The following is a 17,370-nucleotide window of genomic DNA, read 5'->3' as shown; positions in this document are numbered from 1 at the left end:
TCACACCTCCCATGGGGAGTCCGGCCTCCCAGGCAAGACACTTGCCCATCTAGAAATGAGAACAGTTAGGAGAAGGGACTGCTGATCCTCAGTCAGGACGGTAAACTCACCTGCCAAAGTCAAAGCGCGCCTTCCAGGCTCACCTCCGTTCCACCCGAGCCTCCAGGGGCCTCACAACCAGTGCTCATGGCACCTTCAGGAGGCTCTTGGCTCGTCAGGCAGGCACTACCCAGCAGGCTCCGGGTCGCTGTCCCAGCACGATGGGGAGCCCCTTCCCTTCCCCCAAGCACCCGTCAGTGGCCGGCCCACCCACATCTGCAGACCCCATGCCTCCCTGACCCAGGAGGAGGCTGCAAGCACCTGGGGGTGGGGTGGACCAAGTCCCAAGAAAGGCCAGACACTGAACAGGGCTCTGCCCCGGGGAGCTGGTAGCCCAGAACCCCCGCCACGAGCCTCGGCCCGCTGGGAGACCGATACAAAGTCCCCAACCCAGCACCCAGCGCCACCTCCCAATAGGGACTGCACCTCCCACACTCCCGCAGGGGTGGGGGGCGAGAGCACACACCAGAGGGACACTCCAAGGAAATGAGCAGGCGACCAGCCCTGACACACTCGCTAAAAAACATTTAATGGAAAAGCAGCAGACATCACGGCGCCCGGCGCCCCCCATGCCCGCCACCCGTGCCCGCTGGGCTAGAAGGTGTTCTTGATCCGGGCGGCCACCAGCACGAGGACCTCGCCGATCTTCTTCTGCCAGTTGGCGATGTCCTTGGACACGGCGCACCACAGCTCCCCGTGCCGCGGCTCCGCGTTCTCACAGCGCTTCCGCACCTCCTCCTGCTGCTCCTGGGGTGGGGAGGGTGCCAGAGGCTCCTGGGCCTGCGCCTGCCCACCAGACCCCAGCCCAGCCACTGCATCTCTGCGCAGCCCCCGCCTGCCCCTCCGGCATGTCCGGGACAGGCCTTGGTGGGGCCTCCTGTGGGGCCTGCCTCCCCTGGACGGACACCCCGGTGCGTGCCCACCTGCGAGGTGCTCGACTGCCTGAGGCCTCAGAAGCACTTGAGGGCCAGGTCTACGACAGGCCCGAAGGAGAGAAGTGGCGCAGCCAAGGGGGCAGTGCGCCCAGCCCGAGAGGGCAGGGCCCGCTGTGTCCCGGACCACTCGTGGCACCAAGCCCCATCTCTACCTCTACCGTGACCCCACAGCCCCAATCCACAGACAACCCACCCGCGTGGCCCAAGGCCCGGCTTCCAGGCGGCCAGGCGGTCTCTGCCCTGCACAGAGCAGCCGAGCAGGTGGGTCGCAGGGACGCACCAAGGCCCACTCGCTGGGCTCCCTCCGCCCTCTTGGTCATCCCACCTAGCTCGGACCCTCACTTGCCCAGGACTTTGCATCACAGGAGCAGAGGACGGCCAGCGCCCCAGGGGCCGCTGGGAGACAACAGAGGCCACGAAGGGCCAGCCCAGGAGCGCTGACAGCTCACCTCTGTGCCGTGCTGCAGCTCAAACTTGTAGAAGAACGCCCAGGCGTCCCCAGGTCCGAGTCAATCTTCACAGTCCGGTGGAACCACTCCCTAGCCTTCGTGATCTTCCGCTCACTCCAGAAGAGCCTACTCCAGGAGGAGGGAACTGAGTGAGTGGGAGCCCAGGGGAGGAGTGAGGAGAAGGGGCCCTTTGCTGCGTCCAGCCCCCTCCTCTCAGGTAACCCCGTTCCCCCAGAAGAGAAGGCTGTGTGGCCTCAGCTGCTGTGTAGCTTCACGCCCTGACAGCCTGATTGTTTTTTAAGCCTTGTGGTGTCCTTAATTGCTTGGCATTAGATAAACTGTGATTTCAGGAGCACAAGCCCTGATAGCAGACCCAGGGAGCACCAGCCTGGGAGCCCCGGGAGGAGCTTATCAACCTCTGCTAAGCCTTTTACGAGCTTTTATGGCCACCCCCGGCACAGCCAACAGGAGAGAAGGAGCCCTGGCAAAGGGAAAGGGCAGGCGCCGCGCAGCCAGCCGCCAGGGCCCAGGGCCCGTGGGCACAACCCTGCCTGTCTCCACTCTGGACCCCAGACAACTCTGGGTGCTGAACAGAACCCTAAGGGCACCCACGCACGGCAGGTTCACCACCCACGGCTTAGCCCCACTGTCAGCCAAGAGCCTGGTGGAAGAAGGGGGAGCAGAGACCAGCAGAAGCACAAAGAGGGTTGCAGCCTCTCTTGCCCACGGGGTCAGACAGCACCATCGCCCTGGAGCCGGAGCCGGGAGCCCAAGCTCTCGCTGACAGCCACGACACACCCAGGCCATGCGCACCCCATTTGAGGCACTCCTGACCCCTCCCAGCCCCTCGTGCAGGCCCGGCTCCTCCCGGGCAGTGCTCACAAGTGCTCTCAAGACCCTGTGCCCGGGCACGTGGCACACGCCCACTGTGCTGGCCTCTCTGCAGCCACAGCCCCTCTGCTGCCTGGTCCACGCTGTGGGCCTTCGAGGTCCCGACTGGTCACTGCCTTGGGAGCCTCGAGTTTGGCCCCCATGGCAGCCTGCAGGGCACAGTGGCCACTCACGGACCTCTCCCCCGCTTTAGACCACACGCTCCTAGCTGTGGCCTGCAGCATGTCCACTTTTGCATGCTGGGCTACGGACTGCTCCCTGGGACCGCAAAGGTGACGCAGCTGGTTTCTTGCCCCCACATGAAGCCTATTTCTTGGCAAAAAGCTCCTGGAGCCATAGGGGCGTTTGCTTATTAAACTGCGGCTGAACCAACATCAGCAAGTTTTTCTGTCTTGTAACCCAAGCCGCAAGCAGGAGCAAGGGAAAGACAGCAACAGGAAGGAAAGCTGTTCCCCCGAGGGGAGGGAGGCCCAGACCCCTCCCCTGGGATCGGGGCAGAGAAAAGGGCCCCACTCGGCCAGGTGAGTGCCCCCCACCTGGCAGGAATCTGGGCCGGAAGTCCACCTGGAGGCCCACAGTCAGGCTCCAGCAACCCGAGGATGCCACGGCCCCTCCACTTGCAGGGACGCGGTGGGGACGGGCACCCCCAGGCCCACTCACTTGGCCACAGCCAGGAGCACGTGGGGGTCGTGCTCGCACTTCTTCAGGGCGTCCACGCTCTTGGTCTTCCTCTGCGGCCGCGCCTCCAGGAAGATCGCCTCCGACCACAGGACGCCTGGTCAGGGCAGACAGGCGGTTCCCTTGGTCCTCCTGGGTCTGCAGACAAGCTGCCCCGGGCGGGGGCCCACCCCAGGACCCCCCTCGGATGCAGTCTCCCGCCACCCTGCGTGCCCAGCTGAGACTGGTCCGACGGGTGCAGGCCGACACTTCCCCAAGGATCAAAACCCTTCACAGTTCTGTTCCCACTGACTCAAAGTTTACACCTGAGATCTTATCCTAAGAAAATATTCAGAAACGTTAATCGAGATTTATATGGAAAGATGCCAACCCTGAAGCAGTGTCAGATCAAAAAATCTAGACAACCTAAACGGCCTGAACAAGTGATTTGTTTCTGGTATGTCCACATGAGGGTTCTAGGAAGCCACTAAAAACCTGCATTTCTGAAGACTGAATGACAATAGGAAATTCTCACAGGATTTTCAGTTCAGAAAAGGTACAAAACTAAATACACAGAATGACTTCAATTTTTGGCAGTAACACAAGCAAGAATAGTGCTTTCTGAGTAGCAAAGTTGCGGAAGTTGCGAGAGATTTTTGTTTCCTTTCTCCTGCCCACTTTGGCTTATACCACATAAGCATTACTTACAGACTTAGGATAAAGTAACAAAGCTATATTTTAAAAGGAAAAGGAACAGCAACATCTCAAAATATGAAATCAACTTCTCCCCCCTTGAAGCCTCAAATTTAGTTCAAGCATAGATTAGACTTTTGATGGAACGAGTCACACAAACCTACCTTGCTGGACAGCCTGAACCTCAAGTTCCCCCTTACCTACGTTGAGGCACCGCCCACCTGAGCTGGGGTGCCCCCCCCCCGCGGCCTCCACCTGAGCTGGGGCGCCCCCCCCGCGGCCATCACCTGAGCTGGGGCGCCCCCCCCCCCGCACCCCCACCTGAGCTGGGGCAGCCCCCACCTGAGCTGGGGCGCCCCCCCCCGCGGCCCCCACCTGAGCTGGGGCGCCCCCCTCCCGCGGCTCCAACCTGAGCTGGGGCGCCCCCCCCCACCCGCCCCCCCCTGAGCTGGGGCGCCCCCCCCCCCGCGGCCCCCCCCCTGAGCTGGGGCACCCCCCCGCACCCCCACCTGAGCTGGGGCACCCCCCGCACCCCCACCTGAGCTGGGGCGCCCCCCCCCGTGCCCCCACCTGAGCTGGGGCGCCCCCCCCCGCGCCCCCACCTGAGCTGGGGCACTCCTGCAGCGCCTTGGCCATGAGCGTGCTGGCGATGTTCTTGAGCCCCGCCCGGTACTCCAGCCGCACGGACTCCAACCTGAGGAGGGAGGTGTAGCCGCCGTCCAACACCCACCACCACGGAACCCCAAGGGCGCAGCTGCCTCCCGGGGGCTGCTGGAGGGCCGCGACCAGAAGGGCTCTGGGCTCAGAGAGTGACAGCAGCTGAGGTTCTGGGGTCTGCAGCACAGTGACCGGGCCCTCTGGACGGCCGCCCCCGAGGCTGACTCCCTCACGCCAAAGTGAGGATGCAGTGACAGGAACCACCCCAGAGCCGGGTAGGAGCTGCCAGGCCGGCCCCAGGAGCACCGGTCAGGGAGGAGGGCTGCCCAGCTCCTCCCGCTCAGGACGTACCACAGGCCGGGGTTCTTTGGGTTCTTCAGCCGAGACTTCTCCAGAATGGCCCGTGCTCTGGTCAGCTGTCCAACCTTCTCCTCCAGCCGGGACAGCAAAAGCCACAAGGGTGTGGAATGTGGACATTTCTTCAACTGTGACCGAAAAATAAAAGCAGGAGTCAGGTTTGAGGTAGGGGTGGGGAATGGAATAGAAATCACCACCTCCTGATGCCACCGAGCCTCAAATGAGGCAGACAACAGTCGCCTCTTGCCTCATGACGTTCTTCCATGCCTGCTGCCAAGAGGCCAAGCAGCAAGCCATCCTCCCCACTGGAAGCCCAGGCAGAAAGCCAAAGCTGCTCCCAATGCCCAGGCCTCTGGGAACAGGAGGCGCCCAGCGACAGAGACGGAGTCCACTCATCCAAGTACGTGTGCCCACGGAGTCAGAGCAGCCAAACCTGCTGCCCAGGCTGCCAAGCCTGCCAGCCGGCCAAGCCACGCCCATGCCCTGGCAGCGGAGCTGCTGCGGACCGGGTCCCCAGTCTCACCCCGAGGCAGGGGAGACCAGCAGCCCCACTGCACAGACAAAGTGGACACTGTGCCTCAGACAGCTACGGACCCTGAGCTTGCGCCACCCAGCAGGGCGTCTCTCCAAGGACTCTGAGCTCAGGGGTGGGCCCTGGCCTCCCACACCTCCCTGAGCCAGTGCAGCACACCGGGGCTCTTGTCTTTCACAAGCCGGCAGCCGTGTAGACCTTAAGTCACTTGCCGGTTACCGTTTCTTTGAGGGTGGCCGTAACTGAACAGCTCAGGGTCAAAGCCCTCGGCTTGGGCGGCTCGAGCCCATGCACCAGCAAGGCCATAAGGACCAGCACCACTGCTCCCCAGAGCAAAGGCAGCCCGTGACGCGGCTCACACGTGTGTACAATGTGTGAGCAAAGCCGCCTTCGTCTCACGTGCACTGGGACCTACTCTCCCCGAGTGCGGCGTGGGCAGCAGCATGCTTTGAAGAAGGAAAAGGTACGGCATTCGGTTCCAGCCCTAACCCTTGGCTTTGCAAGCCAGGCCTCGGTGAGCCCCTGACCACCAGCCCCCGTGCCCAGCAAGGTAGGGGCATGAGGCCGAGGGTGCTCTCCGGGGGGGGGGGGGCCAGGGCAGCGCAGCCCCAGCAGGGGCGGGTGGGCTCACCCCCTGGCTGTAGGCGTCCCGCGCCTTCTCCACCAGCCCCTCCTGTTCCTCGACCTGCCCCTTCATCATCCAGAGCTTGGGGAAGTCCTCGTAGGGCTTCAGCGCCTCCGCGCACAGCTCCTGGGCAGCCGCGATGTTGCCCAGCACCCACTCCAGCTTCACGGACTTCATGAACACCTGTGCGGCAGATGGTACCGTCACCCAGGCCACGCCCCCGCCCCCGGGGCCGGCACCCACCACCACGTGCCCCGTCCCCAAGATGGGCTTCCCCAAGAGTTCGCTAAATCCACGCCTCGTGCAGCTGACTCACTTTAGCGGTCGTTTAGCCTGCCGTATTTTGCATGTTTTTGTAAACTGTCTCCTCTCTCTCGGAATAACATGAGGTATAAATAAGTGAACACATTTTAAAACCAAGTACCAAAAAATGAGGGTGGAGAGCATCACGGCCTTGGTGCTGAAAGTGCCAACCCTCCTTCCTGCCTCTTACACTCCCCGAGGCCACGGACAGGGCGCCACGCGACAGCCCCTCCCCAACCCACGCGGCTCACCCGGGCGGTGGGTGCGCTGCTCCGGGCCTTCGCCAGCAGCCGGCGGGCCCGCTCATACTCGTTGTTCTCCGACTCCAGCTTCACAGCCGCCAGCCAGATCTCCTCACTGTTGGGGTTGGCCTGAGAGAGGAACACAGCAGCCCCGAAGGCTGCTTCAGAACAGGCTGACCAGGCCGGGACCCCACGTAAGCAGCAACAGCTGCCGGGCAGCCAGTCGGCGTCGCGGCTATGTCGCGGCTATCCAGGGTCGGCTCAGTCCAAGCGTGCCCCAGGCTAAGAGACTGAAGAGCGGACTCTCGCCCCAGAACCCAGACGTACCCAAAAGACCCAACAGTCCCTTCCCACCCTGGTACAGAGAGGCCTCCACAGAGCTCAAGGGCACCTGCGGCAGTGCCTGAGCCATCCTCCCTGGGACCCACCAGAAGTCCATGATTCTGTCTCCAAGCCACATGGGGACAACCCTGTCCCTGACGCGGGACCATGCTACTGCTGTGACAAGCCGTGGAGCAGCTGGCTCCTGCCACCACCCTCCCTGGGAAACTCTGGGCTTGTCCTGCAGTGTCACTGAGCAGCAAACACCTATCATCTGGGGGCATTTTCTACTCTCAGAACCCAACCGAGCATATGAAGTGGGGTGCACAGGTGGCTCGGGTCAGGGACTTCTGTGGCAGCCCCGGCTGCCTGCAGACAAGGCTCTAGAGTCTCCTGGCCAAGGTGCGGCCCCTCCTGCCACTTGCTGCCCACCCGACCAGGAACTCTGGGGAGGGCGCGCAGGGCCAGGGGCTGTGGGGGCTGGAGTAGGCATGCACGGCCGGCTAACGGCTGCTGGCCCCTCACCCACCTGGAAAGCCAGGGCCAGAATGCTCCGGGCCGCAGGCACGTCTCCCGCCAGCCACTTGGACTTGGCCCCCATGAGCCACAGCACCTCCGCTTTGGGGCAGTGGGCCACGGCTCTCTGCAGGAGCGCTTCCAGGGACTCCCTGCAAGAGAGGTGTGGTCAGGGGCGGGCTGGCAGACCCGGGCATGCGGGCGCTCTCGATGCCGGCACTCCAAACACAGCTGCTGCTCCAAAGTTCAACACAATAAATAATTTATCAGACTTTACGATGGGGAGAGTGCGGGGAAATCTTTTTTCTCCGTAAAGGTATTGAAATGAACCACTAAACACGGCTCTACAAAGCAGCTCATTGTTTAAGCAGCATGGCCTGATAAGAGAGGCCCGTGAGGGCCTTTATCCCTGCGGTCCTGCAAGGGGACACCTTCCCCTTTAACCGCAGCATACACCTGGTCCCATCGACACAGACCACGAGCCTGCGTATTCTCCTGGCACCAAAATATCACTGTATTGGGAAAGGTCATCCCAGGCCACACCCGCGCCCTGTGCCTCGGGTCCTGTGGCGGCCCTGGCCCCACGCACACTCCTGAGAGCAGGACAGCCTGCAGCCCAAGTCACTGATGGACGCAGCGACGCCGGCCTCCCAGGACCACCAGGCTGAGCGTCCCGTCAGCAGCAGCACCTCCTCTGGGCCAAGAAGAGGGGCGCAGGCATGACTCCCCGACAGAGGCGGCCCTTCCCTCCCTGGCTGTGGTTTAGACTGTCCGAGGCAAGCTCTCACAGTGAGAACTTTTTCAGATGCTGAGGAAGGAGCAGCCATTTCGAAACTTCCCCAGGGGAGGTACACACCACCTGGCAGGAGCGTGGGGCTGCAGTAACGTATGTGGAAAGATTCCCCGAAAAGACAAAGATTAAGCAACCTCATTACAGAAAAGAATAAGGGTCCAATGTTTCCAGCTGAAACCCCTGAGAAATCAGCCTGCCTGGCCCTTTCCCAGCCCAAGGATCTGCACCACGGCTGGGCGGGAGAGCACGAGGGCATTTGGATGTGTGCGCGGTGCCCTGGAGAGCTCCTGTTTAAAATAAGAAATTGCAACACCTAATTTAATCAGGATTTATACTGAATAAGGCAGATCCTAAAGGTTTTTTCAATTAGAGAATACAATCAAAGAAAACGGTCGAGGACCTCCTCGGAGCACAAAGCCCAGCCAAAACCCTGTGCCAGCGCAGCCTAAATGAAAACCATGCCTCCCCGAGCCCGGAGGCCGCCCCCACCCACACACGAGAAGCAGTCCTGAGGCGCTGCCTGCACAAGCACCCTGTCTCCAGTCCATGCCCCTCCGTGTCCGGTGGTCGGACGCTTGGCCTTCGGAGCCCAGCAGCACTCAGGTCCTCTCAGTGCGGCTACAAAGCAGAGATAACCCTATCACAGAGGAGCTGTAAAGATTAACCCACGGCAAAGTCCCAAGGGTCATAAAACCTGCCCTCACCACGACCTGCGCCTGCCATCTCAGTCTCTCGTCACACGCGCAGCTTTCCAGACCAGCAGCTACTCAAACCGCACCTGGGACTGCCGCGCAGGCAAGGAGCTGGGCAGCTCCACGACGTACCTCGTGCCGTGGTTCTTCTCGAAGTATGCCGCCCGCAGCCACACGCTCTTCTTGCTGGGGAATACTTGCAGGGCGTAGGCGTAGATGGCTCGGGCGCACTCCAGGGCCCCGTGTGCCACGCACTAGACCAGACGGAGAGGATATCAAAGGGGCGGCTGGCGCAGGCAGGCATGCGCCCCGCGCTGTCTGCCCCTGAGTGCTGACACCTGCTGGGTCCCACCTGAAAACGCAGCCCAGGACACGGGCAGCACAGGATGGGGACAGGGACACAGCACAGGGCGCTGTGGCCTGGCTGCCCCGGAGGCGAGGCACCCCCACCCCCATTCATCACACAGGGTGAGCTCCCGGCATACTTGTTTCTTTTGTAAAAATTAAATGTAGTGTTTGTTTCCCATTATTTAAGTTACACTGATTGAAGCACTGCAAAAACACAAGGAGGAAAAAGAGAAAGCCCATCACTCAAACAGAACCACACACTGCTCGTTCTCCCAGATTTGGCTTTATCCCCTGGTCAGCGTCACACAAACGGTCTGCCGATGCGGTTTAGCTGACCTCCCCAATGGCAAGACACCAGGGTCCTCTCGCGGACGTGCCCAGACACCTGCTCTGACGCAGCTCACAGGACCGAGGCCTTGCCCCTCCACTCAAGACCACCCCCGAGGGAAGGCCTGCCCTCCCAACTGAAGACGGAGAACACTTCGGCACCGAAGGCATCCTCCAGGTGTGTGAGAGGTCACAGGGAGCGTGACAGGAGCAAAGGTCTGCAACTGTGAATGTCCACATCAAAGTGGGCCACAGCTGAGCCCAAGCCGAGAGCCCCTGCCGCGGTCCGAACCATCGGACGCCAGGGGGACCCCAGCGCTGCCGTCTCATGGAGGAGCAACCACACCTCCCAGTGCCCAAGGCCCACCCAACCGTGCAACAGGAGGGGGGCTGCAAGCTAAGAACCCTGCACAGACCTGCTTCCTCCTGAGCCATCAGGCCACCCTGACTCAGCCGACCCAGGAATGAGGAAGGGCCACGCCAGACGCGACGCCGGCACGGACCCTGAGCAGAGACCAGTGGGTCTGCGGCCTCCACCGTGATGCTGGCTGAAGAGGGGGTCTGCAGAGCCACAGGAGGGCACCCCAGCTCTGACCAGGGGCACGGTGCCCCAAGCCTCAGGGCAGGCTGGCCCAAGCTCCCCACACCCGCCAACCCTAATCGTCTGCCTCTGGGTGTGGGTGATCGGGCGGGCCAGGGCGACAGGACACTCGGACGCTCCACACTCCCAGGCACCATCGGGCCTCACAGGGCAGCTGGGTAAGACAGAAAGAAGAGCCAGAGCAGCGCTGGACTGCTGCCCACCACCTGCTAACCACAGGAGGACGCCCACACCGAGGGCCCCAAGGTTGTCAACAGCAATAAAGAAAACAAAAGAAAGGCCCAGAAGTCCATTTCTGCACAAGTGAAAAGGGTTCAACAACCAAGTCTTGGTTCTTTCGCACACTGAGAAATTCTCTTCCATGACAAGCCCTCGTGGACGTCTGCTAAATTACTTTTCATACTGTCTTTATGTCCTAAATATCGCATAATGAAAAACTTCTTTGAGAAGCCATCGCGGGTAGTGAGCGCCCACAGTGCCCGGAGGTCGAAGGGGCGCAGCCGGGCCGCTCCCCAATGCCCGTGCTCGGGAGCACACCCAGCGCGCCTTAAAACACCCACAATAAGTACTGGCAGTGATGGATTAAATCCCATAGAATAAGAATCCTCAGTCTATTCTGGTGTAAATAAGTGAACAGATGCATGAGTGAGGGGGAAAGGAAAGTCTTCGTTACAGCAGAATTGTAACTAATGCAGAAGTAAGGATACAAAGAAAAGCATCATTTGGAAAACACCGTTGTAATAATGGATTCAGGCAAGGTCTGCCATCAAGTGTTGGTGGAACCCAACTCTAGTGGGTGGAAGAGTGACAAGCAAAGGGTATTTGCACAGCCTCCAAATACCTCCCCACAAGACACTTCCCAAGTGCGAAGAAAACCCATGGCTTTCCCGTAGAAACCTGGCAGGGGCTGGCACACCTCCTGGACGCAGGCACGAGGCCGTGTCACTGCCAGAGGCCAAGGTGGCACCCGGGAGCCCACATCAGGGCCTGTGTGGCTCAAGAAGCACCACGGTTGTGGAAGGCAAGGACGGCCGGGGCCACGTCCAGATTACAGGGCAATGAGGCGGCTGCGCAACCGTGGGCCTCCTAGGGGGGGATTTAAGGTATCAGCAGGATTCCTGCTTTTGGTAGCTGTTCTGTGGTAAAGCAGGACAAGAGAGCATCCTACTTGAAAGAGATACACACAGACATCCTTCAAGTTAAAGGAGTATCGCGTCTGCACCCTCGTCTCCAGCAGCTCACGTGTGTACGGTGCGTGCATATGCATGGCATGTGACAAAATGGGAACATCTGGGAAATCTGGGTGAAGGGGATTTGAGATTCTTTGTACAGCTTTGCAACTCTGTAGAAGTCTGAAATTATTTCAAAATAAAAAGGTGAAAAAAGAGAGGGCACATCTGTACTAAACATCTTAAACGTGTTGGACCAACTCTGACCAATAACCTCATCTCTGGAAACCTATTCCAAGGAAATAATTGCTTAGGAGAAAAAGCTTGTGTGCAAAATGCTTTCGGAGGTACAGGAGTCTGAGAAGGTTCCAGTGCTGGCTGCCCGCCCGAGCTTCTGACCCCCACCTCCTGTGAGACTCTGAACACCTGGTGGGGCTACCTATGCCTCAGTGCCCTCGGCCACAACACACAGTATCCACGTGAGATAATTCTGACAATTTCAGAGTTAGAGCACGAGGTAAGCTCAGAGCCTGGCACTTAGAAGCACTCCCAAAATGAGCTTGTCACTTACACGTAGGGTAATAAACTATTCCCTACGATTACACCTACATGTAAAATCAGTGCAGCAAAAAGATTTTTTAAAAATACAGCCCACGTCAAAGGTCCCTGTTGTTGCCCCAAATGCCAACTCACGCTGTCGGCGTCCTCCATCCAGGTGTGCTTCCGGTCCTCCTCCTCGATGCCAATGCCGATGACCGCACGCATGACCGCCTGGCAGGTGGCCACGCTGCCAGCCTTGTCACACTCCTCGGCGTCCTGGAAGGACACACAGGGTTGCAGCTGCCTGCCACGGCGTGAGCTGGCCCCAGGTGTTGGGAACCACAAGGTGCTTCACTGCAGCTCCCTCCTCAGGGCGATGAGGACCCTGAGGACGCTGATGCCACCCGGTGGCCTATGCCACACTGCCCTGCTGCAGGCCGCCCGGCTGAACCTCTTATCCAGATGACTCTGTCCTGCACACAGGGACTGGCATACAGGTGGTCAATAAGCACAGACCAATTCATCCAGCAAGCATTAAATAAGTACCTACTACATACAAAGTGCCATATTAGGCAATTGAGCAGATGTGAGTTTCTATGAAAAAGCCTCCAAAGCACAGGAGTACTATTTGTGTCCTATAGGGCTGGAACTCGAGGCTCAAGAGCTGAAAGGAGGAAATGCTCTTACAGGAACAGGAGGGCCAGAAGGGGTGGCATGCCCAGGATGGAGGCACTGGGACATCAGGCGGGGGCAAGCAGGACACATCAGAAGAGCCCACATCAGAACACGCAGAGACCAGAGAAGCCCAGTCCTAGGGCATGAGACTCAGAAGTGAGCTCAAAGACTGGAGGATGTACAATGAATCACTCATACATGAACTGAAAAAACCAATAATCCAATAGAGAAATGAGCTGAGGACATAAACACACATTCGCTGTTCTTTTATTTTTACTTAACACTGATCAGGTGAGCAGGATTATCAAGTGTGCTGGTGTGCTACAGCAAGCCTGGGGGAGGCGGCCTCACAAGGCAGGGGCACGGGTGGTACAGCCCCCGTGGAAGGCAACGTGGTGCCTTCAATCAAAATTAAAAACACATATGTCTGGACCCATCAATTCCACTTTTCCACTTTTAAGAATGTATCTTCCAAATTTATCCCCTACATGAAAACAGCCTGGGATGTTCTGCAGCAACGTCTGCGGCGGTACAACAGCAGGGTGGCTCAAGACACTGCTGTGACCTGGGGAGACGGCGGGGTGCGCAGGCCCAGGCCCTGCAGGAATTCAGAAGAGCACTCCAGGCAGTGAGCACAGCCCCGGCAAAGAGACCCGCAATGAGAACACACTCTGGGACAAACAAGGTGGCCACAGACGAGCAGGAAAAGCGGTGGCCAACAAGAAGGGCGCCAGCTCTGAGTCTGCACCCGCAGGGCCTAGCAGGCCACACAGGGGCCCTGTGCTTCACTCCGCGTGTGGCAGTGGCACTGGGTTGCAAGCTGCAGGAGGATCACACGACCAGGCTTACTTTAAAAAGACTAGAGGGTGGCAGTGCGGAAGGTCAGCAGGGGCCCGGCAGGAAGCCCTAGGTGTCCGTGGGGAATCCACAGGGTCTGGCCAAGGAGCGCTCGGCTGGGGTCTGAGAAGCAGGTGGACCCAAGACCATGAGAAAGCAGACCCAACCCATTCAGGGTCCGAGATGACTCTGGAGGTCCAGGCATATAAGCAACTGGACAAAGAGGGCTGCCTGAGGTGAGAAAGGGCAAGAGACAAATAAGTTTTGTGGCGCAGACAAGAGCTGACGGTGGTGCCACGACAGGCCATAGCGAGACGCAAAGCGGGTGAGTGTGTGGGGCCCAGGGAGAGCCCAGGCAAAGGTCACATTTGGAAATTACTGGAGTGAGCACAGGCAAGTCAAAAAAAAGGGGCTAAGCCTGTGGCATTCCAGTCAAACCTATTTGACGATTTGCTCAAATTAGTTAGAAACTTGAACTATGTTTTTAAAAATCTTTTTTCTTTCTTGGGGGAGGTACCAGGGATTGAACCGCGGACCCTGTACATGGGAGCAGGTGCTCAACCACTTGAGCCTCATATGCTCCCCTTCTTGAAATCTTACTCCTAAGGAAATTGTCTAGTACTCCCATGCAGTGTTTTAAAAAGTATCTGTTTCTGTCGTATTTAATGCTAAGATTATGCGAGTAACAGAAAATATAACAGCCCCAAACTTAAATGAAGCTTTTGTACTGCAGAAGACACTGGGCTATGTGATTTTTTTTTAAGGCAAGATTTGCTTTACTATAAATAAGTGGATTATTTTAAGCAGGAAAACTCTTAAGTTTTATTGTTAAAGACAGCATGCTTTTCATGTGCAAGTGCCTGTCAATAACAAACCTTTCCTATTTAAATGTTTGTAGTTGTTATGAAATGAAAAATGTCGTGTGACCTGTAGTTCAACAACTAGAAAAGTCAGCTACAAACATCACCAGGAATTATTCACAACACTATAAAGACTTGTGAGTAAATATTTCACATTATCAGAGCTATACAATAGAAAGGTATTGTTTGTATAATGTGGTTGCAAACTCTGCACTTAGGGAAGTTTGTCTATAATTTGGGAAAAAAAAGATGTATTTTATAAATACATCTTTTTTATGTATTTAAGGAAAATGGAAAAGGAAACTGTTGAAATTCCTTGTTTCGTCTTAAGGTCAAACAAGTTATGCTATTTAAACTTATACTACTTCAGGAGCAGAAGAGGCTCAAGCAGGTGGGCACTGCTTCTCACGTGGGAGGTCCCAGATTCGATCCCCAGTGCCTCCTGAAGAGGACGGGCAGACAACGGGCAGACAGAAGAGGGAGCCAGGGGGCGGGGGGGAGACTAAAAATAAATATTTTTTAAAAATTTATTCTCCCTGAACAGAAAAGCCATCAAGATTTGCCAGCTCTGTAATAAGATAGGACCTGACATTTCTTAAATTAAGGTGATAACTTTTCTACAAAGCCCATTTAAAAACTGTGACAACTCCTAACAAAACTTTGATGAATTAATCTTAACACTATGACATCAATACAAACAAGGAAATTACTTAGAGGAGCATTGTATAATTTTACTGTATGCCAGTCTGTCTCTTTTACATGTGCCCAAAAACAAAATATTGACTCCCAAATAGTACTGGTTATTGTGCACAATAAACTGGAAAGAAGTAATAACTGTCTGCCAGTATAATCAGTCATAACTTGGAAACTTCCTGAATGCCTGATTTATTATCTTCTCAAATTAAAAGAAAGCACAATGTCCTCTGATTATTCAAAATACAATTTTAGAGTGATTACTGTGCTCAAATTGCATCAAGTAACTAAATGGACTGGTTCCACCTGTAAGCCAGCACGCTGGAAGGCTGGGGCCAATTCTAAAGGTGGAGAGAGAACCCTGTGTGCTACTCATCTCTGTGCACTGCAAGCGTGGTGGAACCTTCCAGCACAACTGTTCAGGGCTCACACGGGAGCTGGTCATAGTGCAAGGAGCTAGATCGCCTGGAAGAAAGTCAGTGATGTCCTCTCAGTTGAAAGAGCATTGAATACAGCAACAAATTACTGTAAGAGGACAGACTGTTTCTGCCATCGTGTAAGAGAGCAAAGAGAGTTTCAAAGACTCATAAGCCGTTTCTTTCTACTGGAAATGAACGTGACGTGTACAGCTCTGCTTTATGCACTGATGAGGTGTGATGGCCACACCTTCTCCCACAGAATGGTTTATTTGGGGGTGTTTCAAGCACTGGGAAAAGAAAACTGAGGTGGCTTAATGTTGCTGTATTTCAGCAGTTGAATGTTTACATTATTTGTGTCCTTTCTGGTGTGAACTGCTTTTGGTGTGACTTTTTGTTTTGTTTCGTTTTCTTGTTTTTGGGTTAGTCTTCAGTACCATGTATATGTAACTTTTAAAAAAAGTATACAGTGCTGTCAACAGGATGGCTACTGGCAGTGCTGAGCAGCTGAGCCTTGCGCGGGGAGGCCTCCATCTGTGCGCTGAAGACTATTCTTCTGTCGCTGTCCCTGCGGGGCTGGGAGCCTCCCTGGGCCGGCTGGGAGTTGTCCCCTAGATACAATATTTTTTATTATCAAATCTTGTGGCTTGATACATCTCCTGACTGAAATGGATGTCTTAGTCTAGGTTACTATTTTTGCCATACGGTATTGAATGAAAGGCACAATAAACAAAAAAAACAAAGGAAAAAAAAACAAATAATAAAATGCAAGATGTAATATTTAAAGAAAAAAGGGGGAGCTAAGAACTAAACTGCTGATACCAGGAATTTGGGGAGAATCCAGCTAAGGAGACAGGAAGGGAGGCCTGCAAGGCCAAGGGAGAATAGCAAGCGCTGCTGCGGCGGGAACAGAAAGGGTTCCATGTGACCCGTGGGCCCTACAAGGTGGGAGGCTGTCAGTGGCTTCTTTGGGGCCAGGAGCCTCACAGAGTGGGTGCTGGAAGATGGAGAAGGGAGGCAGTGAGGTCAGCGTGGAAGGCCAGGGTGCAGGCGGAGCAGGTGCTCGGGAGGCCGTGAAGACGCAGAGGTGAGACTGGAGTACACTCAGCTCCCTCGTACCAACATGTGGTTAAGCAAGCAGTGGCAGAAATGAATTTTGGGGAAAGCTTAAAATGGATCTAATTCTAGCAAAGGAGCTCCTTTCCCTGTCCGTGGCACACGGCTGTCATGCCCCTTGTCGGCGAAGAGCCTGGGCCCGGCACCCACACCACCACGGTCTGCAGGAGCGCAGGCAGAGCCACCAGGACACGAGGACCTGCTGGGCAAGATGGCTGGGGACTGGCTGGCCGGCCGACCAAGCAACTGCACGCCAAAGGTGAGTGGGAACAGACCTGAGAGGATGTGTCTAGCGTTCACATTGGGGCTTTCCAGCAGCTCTGCTGTGGGATGTCTCCCAGGGCTGGAATGAGGCGCCAGAAGGCTGAGGCTCAGGGCACTGGGCAGCAAGCCCCTGGGAGCGCAGAATCACTGTCCAAAAAGCTGTCAAGGGACTAGAGGAAAACACGTCCACTTCCAGCCAAGATGGAGTAGCAGGGACCAGATTTACCCTCCCTCCTGAAACAATAAAAAATGGGACAAAAATATATGAAAAGATGGTTCTCACAATGTTGGACAGAGGTGAGGGGCCTACCATCACCCAGCGCATCACCTGGATCATTTCCAGGCTGTGGGCAGGGAGGAAAAACCAGGAGGCCCAGCAGGACTGGGTGGAGGCAGAGCTGAGAGTCTGGGAAGACTGAGAGGACAGGATATGCAGGGCCAGTACAGGAGAGGAGAGTGGGCACACAGAGAGCCCTCGAGACCCGCAGAGGGTCCCCGTGAGTCCTCAGCGAGCACTCCTCAAGCACGTGTGTTTGAAAAGAACCATCTGAAAGGATGAGAGAGAACAATCTCTAGAGCTCACACAGGGCCAGGAGCAGTGCCTCTTCCCACCAGTCAGACTGGAAGACACCAAGACTCAGAGGGCACCAGGAGGAACACAGAGATCGAGATCTACCTGCCCCAAGAGGAGTTAGCCCTAAATTTTTGAACACTGCTCAGGTCCCAGCTAACAAATCTTAAAAGCAAGACTCAAAAGGATCA

General features: G+C 56.6%; 1 protein-coding gene across 1 annotated transcript in view; it reads right to left on the bottom strand.

Annotated features, from left to right (window-relative positions):
- Positions 1–609: 609 nt before the first annotated feature.
- Positions 610–17,370, bottom strand: part of PRPF6 (pre-mRNA processing factor 6) — a 59,755-nt gene continuing 42,994 nt past the window's right edge. Inside the window, 11 exon segments of the mRNA XM_071211832.1 lie at positions 610–846; positions 1,484–1,536; positions 1,539–1,609; positions 3,035–3,149; positions 4,327–4,418; positions 4,733–4,866; positions 5,902–6,078; positions 6,450–6,569; positions 7,291–7,429; positions 8,895–9,016; positions 11,901–12,023. Of these exon segments, the coding sequence (XP_071067933.1) occupies positions 694–846; positions 1,484–1,536; positions 1,539–1,609; positions 3,035–3,149; positions 4,327–4,418; positions 4,733–4,866; positions 5,902–6,078; positions 6,450–6,569; positions 7,291–7,429; positions 8,895–9,016; positions 11,901–12,023 (1,299 nt within the window). The 3' untranslated portion in view covers positions 610–693.

Source organism: Dasypus novemcinctus, chromosome 24 (genome assembly GCF_030445035.2).
Source record: "Dasypus novemcinctus isolate mDasNov1 chromosome 24, mDasNov1.1.hap2, whole genome shotgun sequence".
In the NCBI taxonomy this organism is placed as follows: domain Eukaryota; kingdom Metazoa; phylum Chordata; class Mammalia; order Cingulata; family Dasypodidae; genus Dasypus; species Dasypus novemcinctus.
The sequence above is the reverse complement of the archived record's forward strand: the minus strand, read 5'-3'. Positions and strand labels throughout refer to the sequence as shown.